The sequence below is a fragment of the Podarcis bocagei genome (assembly GCF_964188305.1).
Source record: "Podarcis bocagei genome assembly, chromosome: Z".
Classification (NCBI taxonomy): Eukaryota; Metazoa; Chordata; class Lepidosauria; order Squamata; family Lacertidae; genus Podarcis; species Podarcis bocagei.
Genome location: NC_138140.1, coordinates 49,736,393 through 49,749,832, shown reverse-complemented (window position 1 = coordinate 49,749,832; position 13,440 = coordinate 49,736,393). Strand labels below are relative to the sequence as shown.

Below are 13,440 nucleotides of genomic sequence, written 5' to 3'. Positions count from 1 at the left end.
AAAAGAACCATTCTACATTTCTGGACAGACCTGCCTAAACAAGTGCAGGTCTCTTAAGAGGTATACTGCCTCTGCACGTGGAGGTTCCATTTGACCACCACAATTAAATAACCACTGCTAGGTTTCTTCTCCATTTAGTATGTCGTAATCGCCTCTTTTTGAAGCCATTCAGGCCAAGGGCCGTCACCACCACCACCAATGCCTTTCCTTGTGCAGGGTCAACGACATCGCAATCCTGTGTGCTGAACTGACGGGCTACTGCAAGTCACTCAGTGCCGAGTGGCTGGGTGTGCTGAAGGCTTTGTGCTGCTCCTCCAACAATGGGACTTGTGGCTTCAATGACCTCCTCTGCAATGTGGACGTAAGGGCAGGGCCTGGGCTGTGATGGGGGTGGAGACATTGGAGGTTGTGCTGGATAGAGTGTGCGTGGAGGCTGCTGAGGGTACCTGGAGAAGCATCAGGGTGTGAAATCCTTGAGGAGCAACTCAAGGCAATACACAGGGTGCTAGAAAGAGGAAAGGCACCTGTTTTACACACAGAAGGTCACAGGCTCAGTCCTGGCATCTCCTGGTAGGGAATCTGCCTGAAACCTTGGAGAGCAGCTGCTGGCCAGTGTAAACAGTACTGTACTGAGCGAGATAGACCAATGGTCTGGCTCAGTTCAAAGCAGCTTCCTGTGTTCCTATGTCTGCTGCTAGCTAAATATATACTGTGGAGTGCTGCATTTGCCTGAAGGGCTTTACCCTGAGGAATTTTAATCTCTGTCAAAGACATTTCTTTTTTCATTTCTTTACCTTTTCTCTCTCTCTCTATTCTGTTACTATTCCCTTTAACATTCTCTCCTACTATATTTTGGTAAGAACTGCATGCAGGTGAAAGTGACAGACGGTTGGTAAAGGACCCTGTGTGAGAGGCAGGGAAGGTGAGATCCCAGGGTCAGAGGCTGGGGGAAGAAAGGGATGCTCCCAGGTGAGAGCTTGGAGGATGCTTATGGGACAAAAGTTAAGGTCGGAGAGGACTTTTTGTAATTTTTATTCCTTTCTCTTTTATCTCTTTCCTTCTTTTTATTGTTTCTTTTTTGTTTAGCTCAGTTTGTTTCTTAATTATATTATGAAAAGTCTTAATAAAACTTTATTTAAAAGAAAGAGAAAGATAAATACTCCCCAGCCTGAGGCTATGGTGTGACGAGGTCTTGTGTGTGGATTGCTCTTGAGTGATTACAGTTCCACAGAAGCAACTTTTTTTAAAATTAAAAAAGCCTCAGCTGTGGCCTTCTCCTTCCCTTAGGTGAGTGATTTGTCTTTCCATGACTCCCTTGCCACGTTCGTGGCCATCCTCATTGCTCGCCAGTGCCTCCTCCTCGAGGACCTGATCCGCTGTGCTGCCATCCCTTCATTGCTCAATGCTGGTGAGTGCCTGCTTGCAATGGCTGGGACCCTCCTGCTGCCTAGCAAGGGGCCTTGCAAATGGAGGCCTGCCCACCTTCCTTGAAAAGTAGAGGGTCAGCTCAGATCGATTGCCACTGGTGGTTTTACCTTTCTGCAGCTTGCAGCGAGCAGGACTCGGAACCCGGAGCCCGCCTGACCTGCCGGATTTTGCTCCACCTCTTCAAGACCCCGCAGCTGAACCCCTGCCAGCAGGACAGCAGTAAGTGATCGCTCCTTTGGGGCGTTTCCTCTTCCGTGTCTCTTCTTGCCCTGATGGAGGATGCTGCTCTCCCCGAACCCTCTTTCCTGCTGTGCAGTTTCATGGTCAACCTGTTGCTGCTGACAGTTGTCTCTTCAGCCTATGGGGCAGAGCATCCCCATGGGGTGGTGTCTGCAAGTTCTTCCCTTAACTCCATTAACTGATCCTAAACACTCTTTTACCACCTCTTCCTTGCTTCCTCGTTTGCTGTGTCTCCTGACTTGGCCAGCTGGTGACATCTGCCCTTCTTTCTCATGGCCGGTCAAAACCACCTTCCCACATTGACTGAGCCAGCCTTTGTCCTGGTGGCCAGTCAGGCCTCTGGTGCCTTATGGTGACTCCCTGTGGCCACAGTAATGCACTGGATGGCCCTAAATATCTACACAGTAGCTACTAGCTGGGATGGCTAAATGGAAGTCTCCATTTATTGCTGGGATGCAGACCCTGTGACAGTCCCAAGAGTCATCAGACTCCAGCTTCCATAATCTCTAGCCATTGGTCATACTGGCTAAGCATGATAGGAACCCCTCTTGGGGCTCCTCTTAGGTTGAGAGCCAGCAGGTGTCTTGAGCACTGTGGCTGGGTCTGGCCACCATTCCATTCCATTCACTGCTTGATTGTCAAGAAAAAACCCAAAAGCAGTTTACTAAAAAAAAATAAAAAGCAGGAGAGTAACTTTGTAGGCTTATTTACAGGGCTATCATAACTGTTTCCAAAAAGATCACAAAGAAACCAAGGTATGCCCAATGTCCCAGGGAGGAGGCCAGCAAACACTTCTCACAATGTCCTGAAGGCTCCATTCTTGACCAGAATTTTTATCACTGTAGCTTTCCCAAGCACCAAGGCTTTAACAATAAGCAATGGCTAAATGTTCTGTACAATGACACCATCCTGGCTGCTCTGTGTTCACCAGCTACTGCATTGCCTTTGGGTGCCTTTTTGTCTCCCAGCTTGGTCTGGAGTATTCATAGTCGATTCACGGCAAGAGCCTTTCCCTTCCCTTGTCACCTTGCTGCAGGCAAGCCGTCAGTGGGCATCCGCTCTTCCTGCGATCGACACCTGCTGGCTGCTTCCCAGAACCGCATTGTGGACGGAGCCGTGTTTGCTGTGTTGAAGGCTGTCTTCGTACTGGGTATGTGCCTGGGGAATGTAGGTTCCTGTCTCCAGGAACATGAAGAGATGGGCACAGTCCTGCCTCATCTGAGAGGCACAGCAACATGTGGCCGTTACATGTGGGTCTCTGCCCTGGGTGACCCTTGCTCCTGGTTGCAGGGGACGCCGAACTGAAGGGCTCTGGCTTTTCCCATCCGGCCGGGGTGGATGATCTTGTGGAAGATGACAAGAAGCCTGCAAGCCGGATGGTCTCCATAGAGACAGCCAGCCTGGACGTTTATGCCAAGTACGTCCTGAGGAGCATCTGTCAACAGGTGAGCATAGTGGGTTTTGTTTGCCCTTCTGTTGCTCCTGCCTCCTGTTCCACAGAGACATGGATGGTGGACAGGTTTCAGCCAGAGTTCTGGCTTGTTGTGTGAGGTCCCCATGGGTTCGTTGACATGCCTTAGAAAACTCTGGGGACATGGTTGAGTTCCAGAATATGAATGGACCAGGGGACTCCACAATCTGGAGACCTTGGCAGAGAAATCAGACAAGGGAATGTTCAGTCTACATCCAGTGGGTTAGGAATTGCCCCTGGCACTTCCTTTGTGGCCCTCATGGACAGAGCCCTACCACTGTCCTCAAATTCAGAGGATTTCCACAGAAGCCAGAGGCTGCAAAATAAGGTGAAGGCCCTCTAACAATGATGAGGATGATGATTTTAACCAAGCAGTCAGCAGCTCTTGGGAGACACTCCAGGTCTGGTCAGCCGACCCTTAGACATCAGCCCCCTGCAGAGACAATGTTTACAATAGCTTCCCTTAGCAGGTGCCCTTGGAGCTATCCAAGGTCCTGTTCTTTTCATTACGCTACAGTGGAACCTGTGATTACGAACGCTTCTGGTTATGAACGCTTCAGGTTATGAGCTCCGCTAACTAGGAAGTAGCTGCTCTTGGTTGCGAACTTTGCCCCAGGATGTGAACAGAAATCGTGCACCAGAGGCACGCATGCAGCAGGAGGCCCCATTAGCAAAAGTGTGCCTCAGGATAAGAATGGTTTTAGCTTAAGAACGGACCTCCAGAACAAATTAAGTTCGTAACCAGAGGTACCACTGTATTGTGAACTTCAAACTCCCAAAGACCTAGACTGTCCTTTCTCCTTCCCTGCCCTGCAGTTTTAGACTTTAGTAAGCACCTCTTCTAGGGAGTGTCTCCCTCTACAGTGCAAGAGAAAGGGCCCAGTGTGGGAGCCTTGGCTCACTCTGCAGCAGTCCAGCTGTGACTCAGCTGGCCAGAGGCTGCTCTTTGCCTTGTGCCATGTGACTCTGGTAACATGCTTGGCATACAAACTTCTCCCAGAAGCTTGGGTGTCTAGATGCCAGGGCTGTGTGCATGGAGCAGCAGCCAGTGCAGACCAGCAAAAGTGGTGTGGTGAAGAGGCACCAGCCTTTTCAGATGGTGGGTCCCAGAGGCAAGGCCTCCCAGGCTGAGTGGGGCACTGTCACCCCTGTATGCTCTCTTCCACCTGCAGGAGTGGGTGGGTGAGCGGTGCTTGAAATCCTTGTGTGAAGACAGCAATGACCTGCAGGATCCTGTCCTGAGCAGCACCCAGGCCCAAAGGCTGATGCAACTGATCTGTTACCCACACCGGCTGCTCGACAACGAGGAGGGCGAGAATCCCCAGCGGCAGAGGATCAAGCGCATCTTACAGGTGCAAGCAGCTACAGTTTCCTTGGGGCTAAACATGGACTTCCCAGTGGGCTGCAGGGCAAGCCTGCATTGTGATTGAAGGTCGTGGCAGTGTGAGCTCCAGCGAGAGCCTTGCTCTTTACAGTTCAGTGCAAAATTCAGCAGACTCTCACTTTAATTTTTGTTAAATCTTTCTAGACCCTTAGGATGCAAGAATGTTTAATTGCATACATGGGAGATGCTAGCAAGAGGATATTCTGTGGTTGGAAGATGAGACTTCTTTTTTTCTTCTTCCTAAAAATCTAGTGCAAGCAAGGTGCAAAATAATTAGATAGATTCACTTTTGCTTAGCTTCTATAATTGAGGTTGGTCACTTAACAATCAGCCTGCATCAGCACAGAATTAATTTCTCCCAGCCCCTCTTCCTTTAAACATGGCCCTGTTCATAGGTTTGTAAGGAAGATGCATTTTGGGGTGTGTAAAAGAAGGCTATGGGACAGCTGGAAAAATAAATAAACATGGGGCTACCTTTGAAGGTGACTCAGAAACTGCAATTAATCCAGAATGCGGCAGTTAGACTGGTGACTGGGAGGGGCTGCTGGGACCATATAACTCCGGTCCTGAGAGACCTGCATTGACTCCCAGTACGTTTCTGAGCACAATTCAAAGTGTAGGTACTGACCTTGAAAGCCCTACACGGCCTTGGTCCTATATACCTGAAGGAGCGTCTCCACCCCCATTGATCAGCCCAGACACTGAGATCCACCTCCAAGGGCCTTCTGGTGGTTTCCTCACTGTGAGAAGTGAGGTTACAGGGACCCAGGCAGAGGGCCTTCTCGGTAGTGGCACCCGCCCTGTGGAATGCCCTTCCATCAGATGTCAAGGAAATAAGCAACTATCCTAATTTTAAAAGACATCTGAAGGCAGCCCTGTTTAGGGAAGTTTTTAATGTTTAATGCCGTATTGTGTTTTTAATATTTGATTGGAAGCCGCCCAGAGTGGCTGGGGAAACCCAGCCAGATGGGCGGGGTATAAATAATAATTCATTCATTCATTCATTCATTCATTCTGGAACAGCAAAGGGTGCCAAAAAATTCAGTCTTGCACTGGCAAAGTAGAGGAGGGGGTGAGATGCAAGTGAGTTTTACTGCCACAGCAAGCAGGTGGGTGATGGGCAGCTTGTCTGTTTTTCTTCCAGAACCTGGACCAGTGGACAATGCGACAGTCGTTGCTTGAGCTGCAGCTCATGATCAAGCAGACGGCAAACAACGTAAGCATTCAGTGCCACATTTGGGGATAGCATAGGAATGATGCGGGTATTCAAGGGCCACTCTCCTCATGTTTGTGTGCAGCAACATAGTAACACAGAAAGCTGCCTTATACGGAATCCAGCCCCTTGGTCCTTCTAGTGCTGTAATTATCTATATTGACTGGCCGCAACTCTCCAGGGTTTCAGGCAGGGAGTCCCAGCCCTGTCTGAAGATGCTTGGAATCAAACATGGGACTTTCTGCATGCAAAGCAGATGCTCTCCCACGGAGCTATGGCTCTTCCCCAGCATCAGATGTGATTGCAAAGGGTGCTCAGAAGGGGCGGGTGCCTGGGGCAGGCAGTTGGAGAGTGAACAACCCCGTGGCACGGGGACTTCTTTGGAACAAATGAGGAAGTTAGCTGCTCAAAAGCTCCGCTTCACCTCTCTGCAGCAGGAAATGAACTCCCTCCTGGAGAACATTGCCAAGGCCACCATCGAAGTGTTCCAGCAGTCAGCTGAAACCAACTTGGCCAGCAACGGCATCGTCAGCCTTTGCAGCTCCACAAGCTTTGTGCCAGCAAGCACCAAAGCCAAGCCCATCCTCAGGTGAGCGTCTGCAAAAAGGCACAGGAGAACAGGGCAGTGGTGGGAAGGGATTCCTGCAAAAAAAAACAAGGAAGTTTGTAGGAAAAAAGGAAATTTGCAGGAAATGAGGAAGCTTGCAGGAAATAATAAGGAGAGGCTTACCACAACTCTTCTTGCCTGCCTTCCCCAGCTCCTTGGAGAGATCAGGTGTGTGGCTGGTGGCCCCTCTCATTGCCAAGCTCCCAACTTCAGTGCAAGGCTACGTGTTGAAGGCTGCAGGAGACGAGCTGGAGAAAGGGCAGCATTTGGGCTCCTCATCCCGCAAGGAACGGGACCGCCAGAAACAGAAGAGGTGAGGAGGCCCAAAGGAGAAGGAGGCTGGGTCTGGGGAGGCTGTCTTAGGAGCCATCACTCAACCCTTCTCTCTTTCTTTCTTCACACCATGGTACACCTGCAGCATGTCCCTGCTGAGCCAGCAGCCTTTTCTGTCCCTGGTCTTGACCTGCCTGAAAGGCCAGGATGAGCAGCGTGAGGGCCTCCTCACTTCCTTGTACAGCCAGGTTCAGCAGGTAAGATATTTGCTGTGGCCACATCAGAAGTGCAAAAGGACCCTTTCCACAACTCCCACTATGATTCTTGGGAAGAGCACAGGTGGTGGCTTGAGTGTTAAAGCTAAGGGGCTCCAGAGAACATGCACCATTGGTCTGTCTAACTTAGTGTTGTCCGCACTGACTGGTGGCATTTCTCCAGGTTTCCAGGGACATAGGAAGCTGCCTTATACCATGTTATACCATTGGTCAATCAACACTGACTGGCAGTGACTCTTGAGGGTTTCAAGCAAGAGACATTGCCTGCTCTACCTAGAGATGCCAGGGATTGAACCTGGAACTTTCTGCCCCAGAAGCCCTTCCTGCAAAATCCCCAGGGCATGTTCAATGGCTGCGGTTGTGGGAGGGAGGGAGAAAAAGAGGGAGGGTACTTCGGTACATCCCTGGAGCTATTTTCTTGCCTCATATGAAGTCCTGCGCACCTGTTTTGTTCTTCATGCATTGAGTCACAGGAGCATGTTAAGGGTGGCGTTGCTCTGAGCTTCTGGGGCTGTGGGGCTGGACACTCCATGCTTGGCCTTTAGCCAGATGCAAGTCTCCTCTCTGCCCACCTAGATTGTGACCAACTGGCGAGAAGATCAGTACCAGGATGACTGCAAAGCGAAGCAGCTGATGCACGAGGCGCTGAAGCTGAGGCTCAATCTGGTAAGTGCCAGGGGAGGTGGGGCACAAGTTCCTCTGGCTTCCAAGGTGCTGCCAGAAAAAAAGAACAAGGAATGTCTCCAGCTGGCAGGACCATAAGCCTGAGGATTGGACCCAGCCTTTTTCTCCTGACTCACCTTTGTTCCTCTGCCTTGCACAAACTAGGGAGGGTCTGTTCTAGTTAATGTGGCTTGACTGTGCCGGCGTGGTGGGGACACTTGGTGCTTGTCCTCTCCTTCCCTCTCCATCAGGGTTCCCTATAGGTGTTGTGCTCATTGTGCCATCCTCCAAGTGTGCTTCCTTCGGGCTAACGCAGCCTCTTCTTCTCGTTCTTAGGTGGGGGGCATGTTTGACACGGTGCAGCGCAGCACCCAGCAGACCACAGAATGGGCTGTGCTCCTCTTGGATATCATCAGCAGTGGCACTGTTGACATGCAGTCTAACAAGTGAGTGCTTTGGTGCACATGCACACACACTTCCTCCATCAACTGTGCTGAGTCAGGAAAGGCAGCAGGCTCAGCCTGAACCTTGTTGAGTTCATCCCTGATACCACTGGATGACAGTGGAGGAGTTGAATGTGTGCCAAATCATCCCATCATCTCAGCAGGGCCTGGGAAGAAGGGATGCACCTAAGGAATGCAGGCTCCAAGGCCCTTGGAGGCATCCTTGCCCTTGGGTCTTAACGTCAGGAGGGCACCCAAGGTGGTGGTTGTTTTGGCATGGGTGACCACAGCGGCGTTCCCTGCCGTTTAGAAATGCGCGTTGGGACTGGGACAACAGCGGCTGCAGTTCCATTTCCTCCTGTGACCTTCTCCCCTTTCTCTTGCTCTAACCCGGCAGCGAGCTCTTCACCACAGTGTTGGACATGCTGAGTGTGCTTATCAATGGTACACTAGCGGCAGATATGTCCAGCATCTCACAGGGCAGCATGGAGGAAAATAAGCGGGCCTACATGAACCTGGTCAAGAAACTCCGAGTAAGTAGAAGCCCACCTTGGAATTCTGTGCCCCTTCCCTCCGGCTCTTGGGGCTCTACCCTGCCACAGCCCCTACTGGCTGCTTCATACACATATTGGGTGCTTTTGCCTGGCTGGAAGATGTGCTTGAACTATGATAATACCTCTTGCAGACAGAGGGATATTCATTCCTAGGACCTGGCCGAGTGTACAAATGTAGAAACTGCACTCATTGGGTGGTGCTGTGGTCTAAACCACTGAGCCTCTTTGCCTTGCTGATCAGAAGGTGAACAGGTGAGGTGTTGCTCTGTCCCAGCTCCTGCCAACCTAGCACACCAGTGCAAGTAGATAAATAGGTACTGCTGCGGCAGGAAGGCAAACAGCATTTCCATGTGCTTTGATTTCCGTCATGGTGTCCTGTTGCACCAGAAGCAGTTTAGTCCTGCTGGCCACATGACCTGGAAAACTGCCTGTAGACAAACACCGGCTCCCTTGACCTAAAAGCGAGATGAGCGCCACAACCCCATAGTCGCCTTTGACTGGACTTAACTGTCCAGGGGTCCTTTACTTTCATGTTTACCTCATTGTTCCACCTCTGACCCTGCCCACCACTAGCATGTTCTCAAGGAGGAGAGAAAAAGTTCCTCATCCTTTGTTTGTATGATGTAAAGCAAGGATATTTTCCCAATGACATGATGCAGAGCAAGCTTGCATGCTTATTTTTGCACAGCTTAGTTTCGGCTTCAGGGCCATGCACCCCACCACTTTCCTTGGAAAGGCAGGCAGACAGTCCCATCTTACAGAGTAAGTAGCATTTTGTCCCAAGCCATAGTGTAGTGGGATGTGATGATTTTGATGTGTATCAGGGATGACCAAAGTGCAAAGGGGCTCCAGGAGGAGCTCCTGCAGGCCAGGCCTCTCAACAGCCCTCTCTGTGGCTTCCTTTCTCTGCAGAAGGAGCTGGGCGACCGTCAGTCTGACAGCCTGGAGAAGGTGCGGCAGCTGCTGCCCCTGCCCAAGCAGACTCGGGACGTGATCACCTGCGAGCCTCAGGGCTCCCTCATTGACACCAAAGGCAACAAGATCGCTGGCTTTGACTCCATTTTCAAGAAGGAGGCAAGTAGCTTCCCTGACCACCAGCCCTGGTGTGGTTGCATCTTCTCAGTATGTAGGATGGTGTGGGAAAGGGGTGGGTGGGGGTGTGCGTTGCCCCACCCACAGCTTCATTGGTGGAGTGCCCTCCCCTTGCAAGCACAGCGCGCTGTTTTCATTTTGGTGTCTAGTCAATACAAACCTGCATATTCAGGTATTATAATTTCTTTCTTGGGCAACCTCTGTGTTGTTCCCCCCCCAAAAAAAAAATCCTCTCTGAAACTGTTGTGCTGTGTTTGGTCTAATGTGCTTTATAATGAAATGGACAACAGCTGCAAGAGGGTGTCCCAGGTATCTGTGCTGATGATTGTATGCACAGGTAAAGGAGTCACTTTCCAATGCTTTGTGAGAGCAAGGAGAAGGTAGCATCTCTCCTCTGGCCCTGTGAACCTGGACCAAGGAGGATGAGTTCCTGCTGCTGTTGGCTGGCGTTCCATTTTCTTCCTTTCCCTCCCTACCCAGGGCCTGCAGGTGTCCACCAAGCAGAAAATCTCCCCCTGGGACCTCTTTGAAGGCGTGAAGCACTCTGCCCCACTCTCCTGGGGCTGGTTCGGGACGGTGCGGGTGGACCGCAAGGTGTCCCGCTTTGAGGAGCAGCAGAGGCTGCTGCTGTACCACACGCACTTAAAGCCGAAGCCCCGGAGCTACTACCTGGAGCCCCTGCCGCTGCCTCCCGAAGAGGAGGAGCCCCCCACCCCAGTCGCCCTAGAGCCGGAGAAGAAGGCTGTTGAGCCGACCAAGGTGGAGAAGACCAGTGCGAATCCTACCAACTCTGCCACTGAGCCCAAAAAGAAGACCAAGACGAAGAAGAGGCCCCCACCCGCCAACAAGAACGAGGTAAAAGGGCATTGCAGTTGTTCCTGGGGTGCCAAGCAGTTCCCAGCCATTTAAGAACTGAATATGAGCCTGGCTGCTGGATCAGGCCACAGGGGCCCAACAGCATCCTGTTCTGACAGTGGCCACCCAGGTTGTTATACAGTTTATGCAGTATATATGCACCTGATATGTGCAGCCAACCTATTCCTGCAACTGTGATGTTTTTAAACAGGTTTCAATGCTGAGTAGTACATTTGTGTGTGTTGTTCTGGGACTTGCTGGTGAAGGGCAGATAACTATTGGTAGTGCTACTGCTAATAATAATTATAAATTTTTGTAGGCTACCCTGGGACCTACTGGTGAAGGGTGGGTCATTAGTACCACTCCTGCTACTGCTATTGCTACTACTATTAATTGCTAATATTAGTATTCTTACTAATTACGAATGCTACTAATAACATTGTTGTTGTTGTTGCTACTGCTGCCATTGCTGTTACTGGATGGGGTGGTATCTTAGGAAAGCAAGCTCCCAGTTTCTCAGAGTTCCCCCCACCCCCCGCCGCCCAGTGGGGAAAAGAAGCGTTCCCCAGCAGCGTGCTACACTTTCTCTTGCTCTTTTCTCTGTTGTTGCCAATCTTGGCTTGCCCTGCTGTGTGTGTTGCTTTTTCACAGCCTTTCCCCCTGCAGGACTACATGATGAGCACAGGCCGAGGGGTCTCCTATGGAAGTGGCATGCCCACCGACCTCCTACACCATCAGACGGGGAACCCCATGTCACGGCTGGCCTACGGGCAGTCTCCAATGGGCCTCTATGCCCAGAACCAGCCTCTGCCAGCAGGTGAGCCAAGACTTGTGGGTGGGGTGGGGTGCTCGAGCCCATTCCAGATCCTGCCTTGGAAGGGGAGATATTCTGGACCTGTTCTTTGGTGGCACAGAGCCTGATGGGGAGCCCAGGATACGTAGAACTGTTGGGTTTTATGTCTGGACCCATATTGTGCATGCTGCAGTTGTGACTTTTGTGTTCCAAACACTGGTGCCTTTGGGAATACTTGATAGGTTCACACTCAGTTTGGGCGATGTAGCCTTGCAGGAATGTGCATGCTCCTTGGGTGGCATTTAATGCTACGCAGGGCAGACACACTGAAGTCTAACTTTGGTTCATTAATTTCAATGGGTATGTTTCAAAGTTGAACATTGTTGAATACCACCCACAATGTGTAAAGTGCAGACAGGCATGCATACACTGACACACCCATATAAATGTGTGTTTTGTGGCTTCCAGTCCCCAGAGTGCTGGTCTGGTTTTTTCACTCCTGCTGCCTGCTGTGCTATTCACAACCCTTTTAATTTCAGTTTATTATTTCACTAGCATTTTCAGTACTTCCATTGCTGTTGGCTTTGGGTCTTTGTCGGGGGGGGTGATCACCTTAGCACCCACATGAAGCCAATATTGGGTGGCTTGTCCCAAAGGGCCAACCAGAAAGTTTAATGGTGGCTGAGCAGCAGATTGGACCCAAGTCCTTGCCTACAAACCCAGAGCTTCAACCCCTCCTCCCAAGCAGGCATTCTTCCGAATCCTGCAGAGCTTAGAAAAGTTTTCAGACAATCCAAACCACAAGGTCAGGGCAGAATTGGGGAAGTGGTGGAAGTGGTTTGCCTGCTGCCTTCCAAGTACACACTTTGAGGGTTAGCAGCAAAGTTTTGTGGAATAATGAGATTAAAATCTGTGCCAGATTCTGAGACTCTGCATTTTGGCATCTAGCTGTGTGAGAGAGATAAACCTTTGCAAGGGTCCAGGATTTTTTCTTCAGGGGACACTCAGCAGTTAGCAACAAATTGGAATAGTCACCATCATGTACTTCACACATCCAGCAGAACAGAGGCCAGGAACCCCCAGCTCAGGAGTTGAATGCAGCCCTAAATGTCTCTTTATCAGCTCCTCTGAAATCTCCCCAAGCAGCATTCATTACTGGTGCACCTTTGCACCACAAGTGTTTTTGCCTGCCTGAGCAGAGTCACAGAATCTTAGAATCGAGGAACTGTGGGGTTGGAAGGAATGCCAAGGGTCCTCTAGTCCACCCTCTGCAATTCAGGAATCAACCACAGCAGTCCCTGGGAGGGCTCGAACCACCCTGAACTTTGATCTTGCTTGCCAGGATGGAGGATAGAAAGGGAAAGTGGGAGGGAACTGGCCTAACTGTGCTCCATCCACTTTTGCCTCTGACCCCACCCACCAATCCCATGTGGTCCTTGGAAAGTTGCCCAGAAGGGAATGCGGCCCTTGGCTGAAAGCTACACCTGCCACAGTGTTTCAGTAGGTGCAGCCGCATCAAGAATAATCAGAGAGCCCTACATATTCAGGTAAACTAGATCAGCACCTTGGAGAGCTCCCAGTGAGTCTGGCCTGTCTGGCCTTTCTTAAATAGGCAGCACAGAGAGATGTTGCCACAGCAAGAGGTAGGAGACACCTGCCAGGTTATAAGGGCAAGTGAGGCTTCTTCCACAGTCAGCCCCACCTTCTGGGAATTGTGGGATGTACACATTAGAACTGTAGAGTTGGAAGGGACGCCGTGGATCATCTAGTCCAACCTCCTACAGTGCAGGAATCCTAACTAAAGCATCCCTAACTAGATAGCCATCTGTTGTTGTTCTTTAGTTGTTTAGTCGTGTCTGACTCTTCGTGACCCCCTGGACCAGAGCACGCCAGGCACTCCTGTCTTCCACTGCCTCCCGCAGTTTGGTCAAACTCACGCTGGTAGCTTCAAGAACACCATCCAACCATCTCGTCCTCTGTCGTCCCCTTCTCCTTGTGCCCTCAATCTTTCCCAACATCAGGGTCTTTTCCAGGGAGTCTTCTCTTCTCATGAGGTGGCCAAAGTATTGGAGCCTCAGCTTCACGATCTTCCAATGAGCACTCAGGGCTGATTTCCTTCAGAATGGAGAGGTTTGATCTTCATGCAGTC

The 13,440-nt window shown here is 50.8% G+C and overlaps 1 protein-coding gene across 9 annotated transcripts in view; it reads left to right on the top strand.

The window, feature by feature from the left end:
* The window catches only part of MED12 (mediator complex subunit 12), a 52,429-nt gene that overhangs the window by 27,228 nt on the left and 11,761 nt on the right, over positions 1 to 13,440 (top strand). For all 9 annotated transcript variants that reach the window (XR_014004453.1, XM_081180373.1, XM_081180370.1 and 6 more), the window contains 16 exons: positions 217 to 361; positions 1,288 to 1,408; positions 1,546 to 1,647; positions 2,705 to 2,818; positions 2,959 to 3,113; positions 4,312 to 4,491; positions 5,668 to 5,739; positions 6,171 to 6,325; positions 6,495 to 6,656; positions 6,762 to 6,873; positions 7,468 to 7,557; positions 7,891 to 8,000; positions 8,395 to 8,530; positions 9,464 to 9,625; positions 10,124 to 10,498; positions 11,165 to 11,315. Coding sequence is in view for 8 of the 9 variants with exons in the window: in XM_081180373.1 (XP_081036499.1) it covers positions 217 to 361; positions 1,288 to 1,408; positions 1,546 to 1,647; positions 2,705 to 2,818; positions 2,959 to 3,113; positions 4,312 to 4,491; positions 5,668 to 5,739; positions 6,171 to 6,325; positions 6,495 to 6,656; positions 6,762 to 6,873; positions 7,468 to 7,557; positions 7,891 to 8,000; positions 8,395 to 8,530; positions 9,464 to 9,625; positions 10,124 to 10,498; positions 11,165 to 11,315 (2,342 nt within the window). In the remaining variant the exon portion in view is untranslated. The remainder of the gene's footprint in view (positions 1 to 216; positions 362 to 1,287; positions 1,409 to 1,545; positions 1,648 to 2,704; positions 2,819 to 2,958; positions 3,114 to 4,311; positions 4,492 to 5,667; positions 5,740 to 6,170; positions 6,326 to 6,494; positions 6,657 to 6,761; positions 6,874 to 7,467; positions 7,558 to 7,890; positions 8,001 to 8,394; positions 8,531 to 9,463; positions 9,626 to 10,123; positions 10,499 to 11,164; positions 11,316 to 13,440) is intronic.